This window comes from Bombus bifarius, unplaced genomic scaffold (assembly GCF_011952205.1).
Source record: "Bombus bifarius isolate JDL3187 unplaced genomic scaffold, Bbif_JDL3187 scf7180000009275, whole genome shotgun sequence".
NCBI classification, from domain to species: domain Eukaryota; kingdom Metazoa; phylum Arthropoda; class Insecta; order Hymenoptera; family Apidae; genus Bombus; species Bombus bifarius.
Genome location: NW_022885009.1, coordinates 1,523,658 through 1,538,372, shown reverse-complemented (window position 1 = coordinate 1,538,372; position 14,715 = coordinate 1,523,658). Strand labels below are relative to the sequence as shown.

The window sequence follows — 14,715 nt, the reverse complement described above, 5'->3', positions numbered from 1 at the left end:
TGCAATAGCAATCTTTGACGTACTATATCGACAGCATTTTATTTATTTCACTTTCCTTACAGATAAAATGTATTGTAGTCGTTCACCTTGTGCTCGCCGTGAAAAATAACTACGATTAACTTTGTCAACGCTCGATGTATTTTTACAAGGCTTAATTAATTAACTAACGAATGAAAAATATATCTATTTTAGGTAAAACTAAGCTGAAATTTTAACAAATTGTCTTCCCCATCCAACCACTTGAACAAATATATAAATATGAAATATCAGAATCATATTTTATAAGATAAAAATATACGGAGCATAATATATATTCAAACAAAAATATTTATTAATAATTGATGAAAAAAGTCTTTTTCATATACTAAAGAAAAGAAACAATTCTGGAATCGTTAGGAAAATAAAATCTAAATAAAAGATACGTATAATAGTGTATTTATTTGTAATAAGGATTAGCGTTTAATGTTTGATATTGCTTTACTGTGGGAAATGTACTCGTCAAAATTCCAACTATGTTCGAATAAAAAATAAGTTCTTTTAATAGACATTCATTGTATTACGAGGTATTAATTAACGAATGACGAATATGTCTATTTCAGATAAAACTAAGCTGAAATTTTAACAAATTGTCTTCCCCATCCAATCACTTGAACAAATATATAAATATGAAATATCAGAATCATATTTTATAAGATAAAAATATACAGAGCATAATATATATTCAAACAAAAATATTTATTAATAATTGATGAAAAAAGTCTTTTTCATATACTAAAGAAAAGAAACAATTCTGGAATCGTTAGGAAAATAAAATCTAAATAAAAGATACGTATAATAGTGTATTTATTTGTAATAAGGATTAGCGTTTAATGTTTGATATTGCTTTACTGTGGGAAATGTACTCGTCAAAATTCCAACTATGTTCGAATAAAAAATAAGTTCTTTTAATAGACATTCATTGTATTACGAGGTATTAATTAACGAATGACGAATATGTCTATTTCAGATAAAACTAAGCTAAAATTTTAACAAATTGTCTTCCCCATACAACCACTTGAACAAATATATAAATATGAAATATCAGAATCATATTTTATAAGATAAAAATATACAGAGCATAATATATATTCAAACAAAAATATTTATTAATAATTGATGAAAAAAGTCTTTTTCATATACTAAAGAAAAGAAACAATTCTGGAATCGTTAGGAAAATAAAATCTAAATAAAAGATACGTATAATAGTGTATTTATTTGTAATAAGGATTAGCGTTTAATGTTTGATATTGCTTTACTGTGGGAAATGTACTTGTCAAAATTCCAACTATGTTCGAATAAAAAATAAATTCGTCCCTGACTTTTATCTCTGATAACCTATTTACACGCAGTTGGCAATAAATTTGGCTAGAGCGCATGCAAAATTTACCAACACGTTATTTTATCGATCTCTTCACACCTCGACTACAGTTACAGCTTTCCAAGAAAGCCTTTAAAGAAAAAATTGACGAGCTCGTGCATTTTTATGGGTTGACCGTAAAAAATCTCGTTTCGGGATATGAAATTGGTGTTTTATAATTCACAGAGTGAAAATTTCGATTTAGCTATCTTTACATGATTCAAAGCAGTTTGATTTGAATAAATATTTTTTAAATCTTGATTTAATAGACACTTTTTTTTTGTTTTAAATTATCTGACGCTATTTTTTATCTCAAATATATTTTGGTAATATTATAGAATAGTAAAGTTTTCAATAGAAAATTACACAATTATTATACAGGCTGATTCACCTTAATGTTTCAAATCGTGTCGAAGAAAAAAGATTATGTTTGGGGAAAAAATATCGAAGGAAAAGATAAACATTCTGCATTTGAACGATTACTTTTTTCTAGGCTTGTCAGTGGTTGTGCGTGTAAACATAATTAAATCGTGATTTCGTCGATTGCTACGAATTTTCTTTCCAATCTGTAAAATTCTATCGATAGGAACGTTGCTGAATTATCAAATTTATTAAATTTTGTGTAACTTAATCGTACCGACATAATTTTTAACAAATATACACAAAATAACTCTTGAAACGAATATTTATCTAGAGAAATAAGATTCATTCAACATGTTAAATTAGAACAGTTTACACGTAGGTCTGTAATTAAACGAACCCCCATTGAAATTCAGAAATAAATCTTTTAATTCCCACGAAAGAGAAAATATTTCCGTCGATCGTCGCTTCTTGTAATTTTCCACCACTTTAATCAATGATTTTATTACGTGGCATCTGAATATTCATACCTGACAGTGCTTTGTTATTCGATAATTTTGTATCTATTTTAAAATTAGTTTGCTCGCAATTACGTTCAAATGTAATTACTTGTTTTGGTATGCGTTCGTGAATAATTCTCGTGGGTTGTAAATATATTGTAGAAAATTGGAATAACAAGCATTAACACACAGCAAGAAACATAGGAAAACACGTGTAGAATTAGTAAATATTCATGACGCATACAGGTGAAACAAATAAATACGTGTTTGACCACGTGGATGTTTATGATCTACGGGGCTGAGTCGATGGGCCAGCCATTTTCCTGATCATCAAACTTGAATTTATGTGTTTGCGGTAACATTCTGCAGTCAGGTCAAAGAAACCGGGAGTGTCCTTGTTTTCGCGAGTGAAATCGATAAAACCTCTTGCACGTTCAAGCAATTAACTACGTCGCTACTTCCGCAATACATTACACGCTTTGTTTTCATTTTTAACAAAAGCATGCAGGTACTTAATGCTCCCTAACGCTGTAATACGATAACTTTCTTTCGTGTAAACGTATTTTAGTAACTACATATGTACATAGATAATTAGAATTTACAAAATATTAAAAAAAGAAAAAATGAAAATAGGTCACTTATTGACATTAGAACATTTAGGATAGACATAATTGTCGAATTTAATTAATTAATTAATTTAATAGACAGTGAAGCTAAAAAAAGGCAATTGTTGTAAATGTTCTTCGTTTAGGCGATTCTTTTTTATTTCTTTTTGCTTTGTCTAGGACCCTGCACTCCTTGGAGAGTAGTCGTTCAAACGAAACGGATGTTGCACATTTAGCGTTAAATGTTTCTTGGCTAGTTTGTCCAGATGTGTATTATTCGATACACTTGAAAATTCGATTGGAGAATTTCGATATTTATGAGTTAGGTATCCATACTGAAATATGTATGTGGGATAGTGTGACATCAGGGAAGGACGTGGCGTGAGGGGTAATTGTTTATTAGCGTTGCCAAGATATGTTGACGTTGTCAAAGAGTGTTGTGAGCGTTACCAAGGTATGTTTTGGAAAAAAGCGAGCATGGAAAACATTGTAACGAGAGTTGAGAGAGTCAGAGTTGAATTTATCGTTGTCGCGTGAAGATCGCTGTGTTGTTGTGTCGTAGAAGTAGTAAGTAACGAATACGTGAAACGGGGTTTTATATTCGATTTCGTGTGAGTGCAAACGATATTGTATTAATGATACTGTTACCTACAAGCTAATAATATAACATTCCTACATGTATACCATCGCATCGAATATCGATAGAAAATATTGATATTTGAATTGAAAAGTATCGATTATCGAGACATCGCCTATCGCTAAAGAGTAAAGACTTGTAAAAAAAGTTACAACATATCTGTTACGCTTTATTTTCAAACCTGTCTCAATATAAACTTAATCGTGATTTAGAAAACAATAAAAAATAAATAAATAAGTAAATAAATGTAAATAAAACATAAGCAATAGGTATATATATTGCAGCATATGGAATGTTGTTTGTTCAGCTAATTCAGCTAAACGTTCCAAAAAATCATTAAATTATATCAATACCTTTGTCATTTGCATCTTTTTGTTATTTTAAAGCGTATATTTCTTTTAATATATTTATTTATCATTCCATTCTCCATGCAATATTAATATTATTAATTATATTAATTAGTATATGGATATTCAATTATTTGTTTTCCTAATCAAGTTAATATAATAAAAATATTAATAAATCATCAATAAAAAATTTTATTAATAAAATAAAATTTATTATTTTCTAAATTATTCAATAACGTATATTCATAAATGTCATTTACCTGTTATTAAATACTATTACTAGAAATACTACAGAGGTCTTTGAACTTAGATTCCAGAACTTTTAACCTTCAGTTGTATATAATATGAAAATAACTGCAATTAGCTAAATTTGTATTTTTACATTACGTTGGAACTGCAAGGAAACGTTGCCTCTGCTATCGGATAGAAATTTTTGCAAAAGCTAAAGACGAGACCGTATGATGTTAAGAAGAGAAAATTGAAGTGTAATCGTTAAAGGCAAATGTATGAATGCTTTCTACACGCGGTAGCGTAGTTGCTCGGCAAAGAGAATCTCTGATTGGATCTCCCACGAAGAAATTCCCAGGGAAGTTTCGTCCGCGGGCCCCTGCGGCATAATTGGCCACTAATTAATGGCCGCAGGGCAATCGAATTTCCAGCAACTTTCTCCCTTCGCGGGAACCCCGAGCACAGGAGTAAGCGATATGACTGCGTCGTTTTCCCTTCAAAGATTAAATTATGCTTCCAGAAAATGAAGTCTTGCTGGAATAATCTATTACATATTTTTTTCCCTCGATATTTCATATAATTTCATATAACTATATCCGTCAATATACTCAACTTTCTTATTAATAATCGTGCAAGGCATAGCAAATATTGGATATCGTTTTCTTATAACGTTGACCACTCGTTCGTTTATTCGCAATCTATTTATTAAAATTATTATTGATAAGGTATTTTATAGGACAGAAATCATTAATTTAATTTTATGCTTTTCAATTTAGTATTTGTTAAATCACGTAATATTTCGTTGTACTATCTTTCCGTTTGTGTCGTAACAAATGGAAATTGGTTTGGACACTGAGTTTTCGAGTGATGGTCGACACAAACGATACGGATGAAACAATAAAACACGTTTGAATTCATTCGCGTTTAAGCTTATTTATGCTGTTGTTCGATTGCGTGAGTGGAATTGATGAAACAATTATTTCTCCTGCTGTTTCATCGTTAATAACTATAACGTAATCTTGATAAATTGGATCGATCGAAAAATTATAAAATATAACGTGGTAAAGGAAATTGTCGAAATTGTGTAACACTTGTATAAGATGCTTGTTCTGATTGAATTTGCTAGTAGTCATTAGAAACTGTAAACTAAAATTTTTATTAAATATCAGGTTTATTCTAATGCATCATAAAAATAACTACAACATTATACATAATTTATTTCTGTGTTAAAGAAGAATTGCTCCATCTTTGCTTTGCATACTATACAAATCTTTGAGCAATTTCAGATATTAAAATATTCGCGTTTTCAATACAAATGGTAATTATTACACGTAGCAAAGTATCAATAAATTTCTACGTTAAAGAAGAATTGCTCCATCTTTACTTTGCATACTATACAAATCTTTGAGCAATTTCAGATATTAAAATATTCGCGTTTTTAATACAAATGGTAATTATTACACGTAGGAAAGTATCAATAAATTATATATTAAATTATAGTATGTATCTTCGATCTATTTAACATAACGTAGTTTGACGAATATGATTGTTATAAATGTTTAACTTTTTACGATGATTTCTATCAATTTTCTCTAATTACTGGAACAGTCCTTCTTGTTATTCCAATACGTCTTTTACGCACAGATGCTCACATGGTAATTTATTATTTTTTCTCATTGATTTCTCCACTTAAACTTCCACGATAATTATAATTAGATGAAAAATATGGAAAGGACTTGGCGATCATAATATTTATTTTATCAAAGCGTATAGAGTGACCATCTCGATATTACAGTCGATTGTAACGACAAATTTTCTATTTAATTTCCTCAAGTCCCGATCAAGCACAATTATCCGTTTGAAATTTTGAAACGGTGTCGCAAAAATCGAGACAACGAATACGACACTTTCACTGTACGAGCATTTTATGAAGTACAAATATTTATAGCATAGCATGGGTTTATAACATTGATCCATAACCCGACAATTCCATAAGGTACAGTAAAGGGAAAGGAAAAGATCTCGCTTATGTGGCTCGATTTTCATAAAATATGTATACGCATGTATCGTAAAATCTGCCAAGACGTAACAATCGAGCGAAGCACCTAAAGGTAGATGCTTTTTCCTGTCCGCTTGTTACCAGGAAATACGTTCCAATTTTTACTATATACCGGTTGACTAGATCTATCCGTAGCGTTTCTAAGTTTCTCGTATCCCTGCGACTGCTTCGTCCTCCGGGGATGTTCCCTTTTTCACGCGAGATCGTGAAATCCCGCCCAATTCCCGAGAACAATTTTCTGCCTCGATATGTTCTCGTATACAAGACACGTGTGCTTTCTTTTACATGTGAACTCGATGTCTGTCACAGGCTGGGTAAACGTATGCGCGCGAACATGTTTGTCCGTGTCAACGGCAGTGGAACGTAAGAAAGATTGCGTCGATAGACAACGTGTTATCCCGATAGATCACATGGATATACGGTATCCAGTTCTTCCAGCGAGTTTCATCTGGTCGCAAACATCATGCAAATTAGATTTACTCTTACGATCAAATTACATTAGATACTTGGGTATACTTGTGATTAGTTTGCGGCTATTTGCGCAAAAACATACTTTTATGAACGCAACGAGGCAAATATAGAGTCTAAATAGGCTTCTGTTTTATTCTTTATATATTGCAACTAACATCCCACTTGGAATATTTTGTATACTTTTGTACGTTACATTATACGTTCTATGCATTTTTGCGTATTTAATACTACAACTACCGGTAGTTAACACGAAACTATTTCTACCAAAACCAGTGAAAATGATTGGATATTAAAAAATACGTAATAATAGAATATTTTTATATTTATTGATTTATTACTTTCTTACAGAAGGAATTCAATGTTATGTAGTAGATTTTTGGTATTATTAATCCATCTGGGATTCCTAAACGAGGGCTGACACGTTTATAAAATTGTAGAACCAATCATTTTGACTGATGTGGTATTTTTAGTGTTAGCATCTAGCGCTCTAGCGATCGATCTGGAATTTTCCTGATAACTGATATCGTCATATCGAATGATACGCGGTAAAAATTTTAAAAACGTGTGGCAAGTTGTACAAAACGAGGAAACTGGTTAATTGGGGTTCGATAAACAGATTTCAGGATCCTTTTACACTTTGACAAGTACCGGTCATTTTGACTGGTATTGGTAGAAGTAGCCTTGATACAAAATTATTTTCAGTTTGAATACATAAAAGACAAAATAAAATTCATTATATTATTCTTTTAGTTATCGTTGCGAAAGTCATTAAATCATTGCGGAAAGAAAGTATAACACGAAGTAGGAATTGTATAATAAAATTGTAAAACCAGTCAATTTGAGTGGTGTGGTAGTTCTAGTGTTAAATTCCATACAAATGCATAGATATTCGCAGCCTATTTATGATTCAAAGTATATCAAAACGTTCCTGGTAAAGTTGAATTTTTCAGAGAATCGAATAATTCTTTTTTTTTTTTTTGTTTGCAATTATTCAACAACCAGTTTTGCAGGGTGTTAGCGAGTCAAGGGTGCGATTTAAAGTTTATCGTACAGTTTGACAAGTGTAGTAGGTTTTGTGTCGGTTCATTTTAAAATGCGAATTATTTTGTTGTCATAAGAGAGAAGGTAACTTACTCCTTGAACTATTGTACGCACGTGAGAACAAAAGTTTTTGAATAAAATGTAACATTTCTCTTCAGTCTCTATTCTTATTCTCCAACATATCATACAAGAAACCACCACTAAATCTTTCATATTAGATTTTATTTTAAAGTTGCCAGTATTTGATGTTTCATTAATCGATGTTCAACTGTACCAATTTAAATACTTAAATTGTACGCTTTGAATTCAATGTGTTACGCCGGGCGACTCTCTGCCTGGCCCAGGTCACACACCGCGGGCCAGACGGACACCAGATGTCCGCTCTTCCGTACGGCGTACCCTCAATAGCCTTAAGCATCCGTCATAAACCCGAGTCACTTGCCTGCAAAGGTCCTTTAAACAAAACAAACATCTGGTTCCGAGGAATTTCTAAACACTATTGTCTACCACGGCTGGACAAGGGAAAGTTGGTTTTTCTCACGCACGCTGCAACTTTCCTCCCACTAACCACTTTCTCTCGAGGGCAGTTAAGACCCTTCGTTTAACCAATTAAAAACGAAGCCTATTCCCTCACTCTCCTAAATAACATCGGCACCAACAAATCCGATGGTCCCGTGCGCTAGACACACCCATCCTTAGCTTTCCTCGGACACAGCATCGTCACTCAACTTCACTTCTTCTACATCGTTGGAAAAGTCAACTACTAAGTATACGCTAATGCCCAACGGGGCAGTCTAAGCATAACGCGAGAGTCGGTCTCGGTATTGTCGAGCATACATTTCCTCTCCTAAATCTCATAGTGCTACGTCCACTAATACACTAAATCTAATTATAAGAGCCCTGCTCTAACGCGCATATCTATCTTAGCTTCGTGCGACAAGTTGTTCATTACTTATTTCTCTCCGTCAGTGTAATCTAAGTGCTGGAAACATATAATTTATAATTCTGTGAATCACAGGGTTATACAACCTCAATCACCCCTATTATCTCAACGGAAATCAGGGGATCGATCAATTCGTGGTGTCGATTGTTATAATCGTAACGGGGATTTACGACCCCCGTTGACGTCTCTCCTTGCGATTACGTCTCCCCGCGATTGGTCGAATAAACACAATGAATATAATTACAATTAAAATAAATAACAATAAATACAATTTTAATTTAAATAACTAAATTATACATTTAAATAACTAAAGTATACATTTTTAATTCTATTATTAATGGACGTTTCATGATAACAATTTCAATATACTGTAAACATCGTTAATAATCGATATGCGATGGATTGACAATTACAGCATAGTTATATAACTGATATATAATATATAACGATAGACAGAAGGTTTAATGATATCAAAGAAAACGAATTACGTTCATTTACTTTGTTATTTATATTATTTTGACATTTTCCCGGCTACTGACTGAAACCAATCATCGCAATGATTCAATGTCGAGGAATGTTTAGATTATCGACGCTCAATTCGACGCGAACATCGAAGGCTGACACAAGTCGTCGAGAGAGGTTTGCACGTTATATCTCCTACATAACTATTACAATGAAATAATATAACAATTGGATATACAGGGTGAATTATTAGTACTCACAAGCTGATAGGTAATATGTTAATCATTTTTATTAATCGTAGTATTTAAAAACCGAATATAATAAATACAAGACGCGATAAACATAACTGCAGATATACAAAAAAGTTATAGGATAAAGAGAATAATTCAAATTTTTGTGCAAGATTACACCATTGATAATGTAAACGCGTGGAGTGTATTTTACCTTTATCGTCACAAATTCTATTCGTAAGTGAAAATTGCGAGAAAATAACAAGACGAAAAAAGAATTAATTAGTCCGTAACACGTCCTTTACTTAGCTTACTTAGCTTATTATTTATTTTAATTCTACAAAGTAGAAACGATGCCAAGTATCAAACAGTTAAATAGCTCGGTGTAGCTTTCGTTGCTTTTAATTAATAAATAATAAACTTTAAAATGGTCATATTTACCGGTATGTACTGAACAAAACTACAAGTTACTTTGGACTAAATTTTATTTTACTAATGTTTATTTTCCAGCTGCATGCAAACGTATTTGTTAAAGGTGGCAAAATTAATAAACGGCTGGGTACGTTGTTTGAGAATAATTTTTTAACGCCATGTTTAACTTAAATTCTCAAAACTATCGAACATTATTCGAAACACGTTGTTTTCTTCTAAATCTAATGTGCTTTTTAAAGAGAAACAATAATATGGTTATATTTTTTGTGTTGGCTGTTTCAAGTCATGGTACGACTACAAACTGCGATGGGAGCCGAAGGAGTACGGTGGTGTTCACATGTTACATGTGCCATCCGACCACATATGGCGGCCCGACATAGTCCTCTACAACAAGTGAGTCTGTCTGCTGTTTCTTTGTTCCATATTCTAATTACATCTTCTATAGTTTCACATTACATACTCTATACATATAGTAGTGGCACAGCATGCTGCCAAGAGATTGAAATCGATTGGGTGTTCATTTCTTCGACAAATCGACGCGTCATTTGCACTTTGATCGAAATCCCGAAATTTCCTGGCAAAATGAAGCACCGAGACCAGCCAAGATCGTAAGAAGATCTTTTGTTATTGTAAAACCTCTACTATTTCCAGCGTCGTAAAGAACGAACAGCAAGAAGATGAGAGTTTCTAATTATTCGACCTGAAATCATCTTTTAATTAATATTTACCCAACATTTGTTCGCGATGTAACGAGATACGAAATGAATTTAACTCGGTGGAAATTTCTCATCTCGCAAAGGACGAACATCAAACTCAAGAGATCAAAAGTTTCTGCAAAAAGATATTAACCGACTAATACAGTGTACACTGTACACGTTCGTACACACGTCAGATTATGACAAATTAACGAAAGGAGAAATGAGCGTCCACTCGACTTAACAAGAGAGGTACCATCGTCGTGCATATTGCATTTCAAAGTAGTACAGTCTATTTGATGTCGGAGTGCATCTCATATCGCGACGTTGTTCCGAAAGTTACGGAAAAATGTGAGGTATCGTCGACTCGAAGATTTTCAAATATTAACTTCGAACTTTCCAGCGTGAACGACGAATGAGATTCATCAACGATTCTCATCCCATTTCGGCGTTACTGTTACGTGTACCCTATCCGATGTTTGCCAGAGTTGCTGGTGTTCGTTTACTTAGAACCGAGAGAACGAAATGTTACGATGTGCAAACTAAAAAAATACTTTTGATCGAATCGAATCTCGTTGATATCCGTATTATTCGTGTTTGCTCGCAGTGCATCGATAACGAAATTGCGGGATTAATACGCTTGATCGAAAGCTTATTTATTTGAAATGCTGTTGCACGAAATGTCGCTGAGCATTCGTTGTTTCAGTTGTCTGAACATTTTATTAAAAAAAATAGGTTCTATCTTTCAAACTGTGCATAACATTTGATACTACTCTTTAAGTTATTTAATCATGATTGATTCGTAGAAACTGGAAGTAAACAAATTTAATGCCTTTTCGGTATTCTAAAGATCTTCCGAAAATGTCCGTGATTCGATTCGCCTGAAATTTTGAAAGTAGATTCTTCGTAGACAAAAAGAGGAGAAGGACTTTTAGCGATTCGAAAGTTGTCATTTTTTTTAATTTTTCTAAACATAAGCCGAGCCTCCTCTTATTTCCATTTCGTCCTTTTCTCATGTTTTGTATACCATTTTTCACACTCGATTGTTGTTTTGCGATCAGGTAATCTTTTGGCAGGAAAAAATGAATCTATTCGATTCAACATTTTCGAAATATCATGATATTGGTTCTTCGGGACAATCGCGTGGCTGTTGCATTTGCATTTTGCGCCAACGTTTCGTAGACATTGCAGTCTATTTCTTCAGCGCAGCCCTGAAACTGAAGGCTTCCCAGTGTCTTCATTTATACTGCGCGATGTTCCAGTCGGCTGATCAAACTGATGACTGAACTCGCAAGTATAATTGAAGACAACGGGGCCTGAAACTCTGAGTATTAGGTTTGCCCTGAAAAAGTAGACTGCAATGTCTACGAAACGTTGACACGAGATGCAAGTGCAACAGCTAAACGATTGTTCCCGAAAAAACAGTATCTCGAATTTCAGAAATAGTTGCCAAACAATTTTTAGATTTGTATTTAGTATTTGTTATGGACAATTAACTTTGAATTACGAAATTTAATGTAAATATCATGTATTTATGATTTACAGTTATTCAAAAATTTGATCGCACGTACTCAGATTTTAAACGAAATTATCTTCACAGGGAACACGGTAACAAAAATATGAACACTCAAATTATCTATCGAAACACTTATCGTGCCATTCGTATCCGAAAATTGAATTGAAATGAGAAATGAGAAATATCCGCCACTTTTGAACAACACTTGTTCGCTTGTATCGATAACACGTTAATAAACGAGAGGCGGTTTGGCCTACGTTCAATTTTTTGACTCAACGTATATCAGAGAGCAACATCGCACATCGAAAAGCACAGGAAAAATGAAGAAATGTTAAGAAAGTGTCTGAACCTTCGAGTTGCCTAAAATCCTCTCTTTTTATCTAAAAGGAACCCATTTTCAAAGCTTCGCCTAAATCGAAACACGGACGAGTTCACTTTCGAAAGAAGAGGCTGAACACCGAGGCAGCAAAAATTAATAAATACAGCAGACAAATTAGATGAAATTAATTTATTGTGACGCGACTCTCGGGACGTACGCGCTATTCGAATTAGCCGATGACAGAGCATATCTGTCAGACGCGTGAATCCATAAAGTTCTCATACATATAGCGCTGTAGGGAAGGAACTGATTATCAGTGCAATATTGAAATACCCATATATATATATATATATATATATATATATATAGATCATTATTTTCCCATTATCGGGACATTTATGTAGCTCGAAAACGCCGCTATTATGCAGCTATCATCGCTACCAGGCACTGACCCGATAATACGGATATCGTAGATTCGCGCAATTCGTTCACGCCACTGGCCTGAATCCGTCTACTCTGTGAACGGATGTCTCTCGGCGAACACCAAAACGATCGGTAAAGAAAGAAAAACGAGGAACGATAAATAAATTGAAACGGAAGGTGAATTAAGCCAGCACTGGTTCAGCAGTTTCGCAGTTTTCTTGCGTCCTAGTCCAGCACATATTTGCGTAACTTTTGCCCTGTTCGCTGATAAACGAGCCAGAGCCCAAACGAGCTTGTTTCACTCCTTTTCCCTCGGTTTTTGGCTCGTGTTCGACACTCACGGCGAGCTCTCGATGTAGTTACCGGATAGATTATTATTCATATCGCATGAAACATGGGCGCTGCGGCGAATGTTCGTGTAAATGGTTCTTGACAAACGGGCCGAGGTCACGAGAGAAACGTTTCCGCTCGTTCGACGCCGCGGTAACTTCCGACGCTGCCGCGGATCTCCTTTGATTATACGCCGCAACGTTTACGGTCTCCTCGAGATTCGAACGACTGCACATCCACGGCTAATCACTGTTTTTTTTAAGCTGCGTCTGGATTCGCCGATCCTTCAGATTAACGCGATACGAGACGTTAACATTTATCGTGGATTCGAAACCCGCGCCGAATGATCGATGTCGTAAAATATATGTCGAAGAAACAATCACTTTTTGCGCGTCTATTTCTTATTCGTAGCGAGTATCGATTCGATTGAAATTACCACAATTAAACGCAACGGGCGTGTCGTAACTAATTTCAGTTCTGAATTCGATGTTGTTTTGTATTATATTAAGTGTTGGTTTAATAAGGTGGGTATATGAAATTAAAATATCTAAGAATTGAGCAGGTGTTTGGTACTTTGGTATTTTGAACGGTTGGATCGTGTGGAAAATTAACGAATATGAAATGGGCCCTTATTTCGATCTGTTAATGAAGAAACATTTTGAGAAACAGGAGCACATTCGATATTTCTGTGTTATGTGTATTAATAAAAAGTTTATATATTTATCATTAGGAATACGTGAAGCAAAAACTGTGAATATAAAGTTTGCACTTTACGACAAATTATTTTAAAGCGAAATAATGTATCGTCTAAACTGAATTCAATTTTAGACACATTTATTTATCATTCAGTATCAAACATACTTAATTTACGCACTATATGCTGAATTGCAAACGTACTTTGTACTTTTGTTACCTTTTGTTACCTAATGTTTTAGTTGTAACGTATTATTGGAGCTACTGAGAAATACTGAATTTTTATAATATTTCTGTAATGAATTTTTCATGGTTTATTAGTAGAATTAATATCGCATTACATATATACCAGGCATGTTCTTATGGAAAAATTTATATCTAAAGAAGTTTATTTTACAATAAGCATTCGTTTAAAAAAATAAAATTAACTCGTTCTTTTTACAACAGCAAAATTACGTACTTAAAAGATCACGGTTGAGAATATATAAGAGCTTCTATCAGCATTACAGTTTCATCTATTTCCAATATTATTTGCAATGTCATATGTTGTAAACATTTTCTAATTTTGGTCATAATGTATTTTTGCGAATTTATTAAGTATTCAATTTATTGTAGTACATATCAAGAATAATGACTTACTATTGGACGAAATATTGATTACAATACAAATATTAATTAATGCTGTACAAATACTTCTATCTGGATAATCAACTAATTTAATTAACATTTCTCTGCATACTTACATTCATTACCGTAAGTATCTGAGTATAATAAACAGACATGTATCCAGTTCAATAATATATTCATTCTTTTTGTTAAATAACTCCTAATAGATTCTTGCAATTTGTGCTACAGGATATTTAGCAAGTTGTTTCAGTTGTTGAGGATGTCGCGTGGATGTCAATTCCAATTGGTTTAGCACTATTACAAGAATATATTTATATTTGATCTTGCGTCAAAAGGGTCTGAGTTGCTCCTTTTTACCGTCTTTTAACTACACTGTCAGTGTTCAGTGTGTTGGCTAGCGC

At 33.4% G+C, this 14,715-nt stretch overlaps 1 protein-coding gene across 3 annotated transcripts in view; it reads left to right on the top strand.

Annotated features, from left to right (window-relative positions):
* Positions 1–14,715, top strand: part of LOC117214933 (acetylcholine receptor subunit alpha-like 1) — a 278,214-nt gene that overhangs the window by 20,367 nt on the left and 243,132 nt on the right. For all 3 annotated transcript variants that reach the window (XM_033461300.1, XM_033461299.1, XM_033461301.1), the window contains one exon: positions 9,995–10,104. In XM_033461300.1, coding sequence (XP_033317191.1) covers positions 9,997–10,104 — 108 coding nt within the window. In that variant the 5' untranslated portion in view covers positions 9,995–9,996. Of the gene's footprint in view, positions 1–9,994; positions 10,105–14,715 lie in introns of those variants that run through there.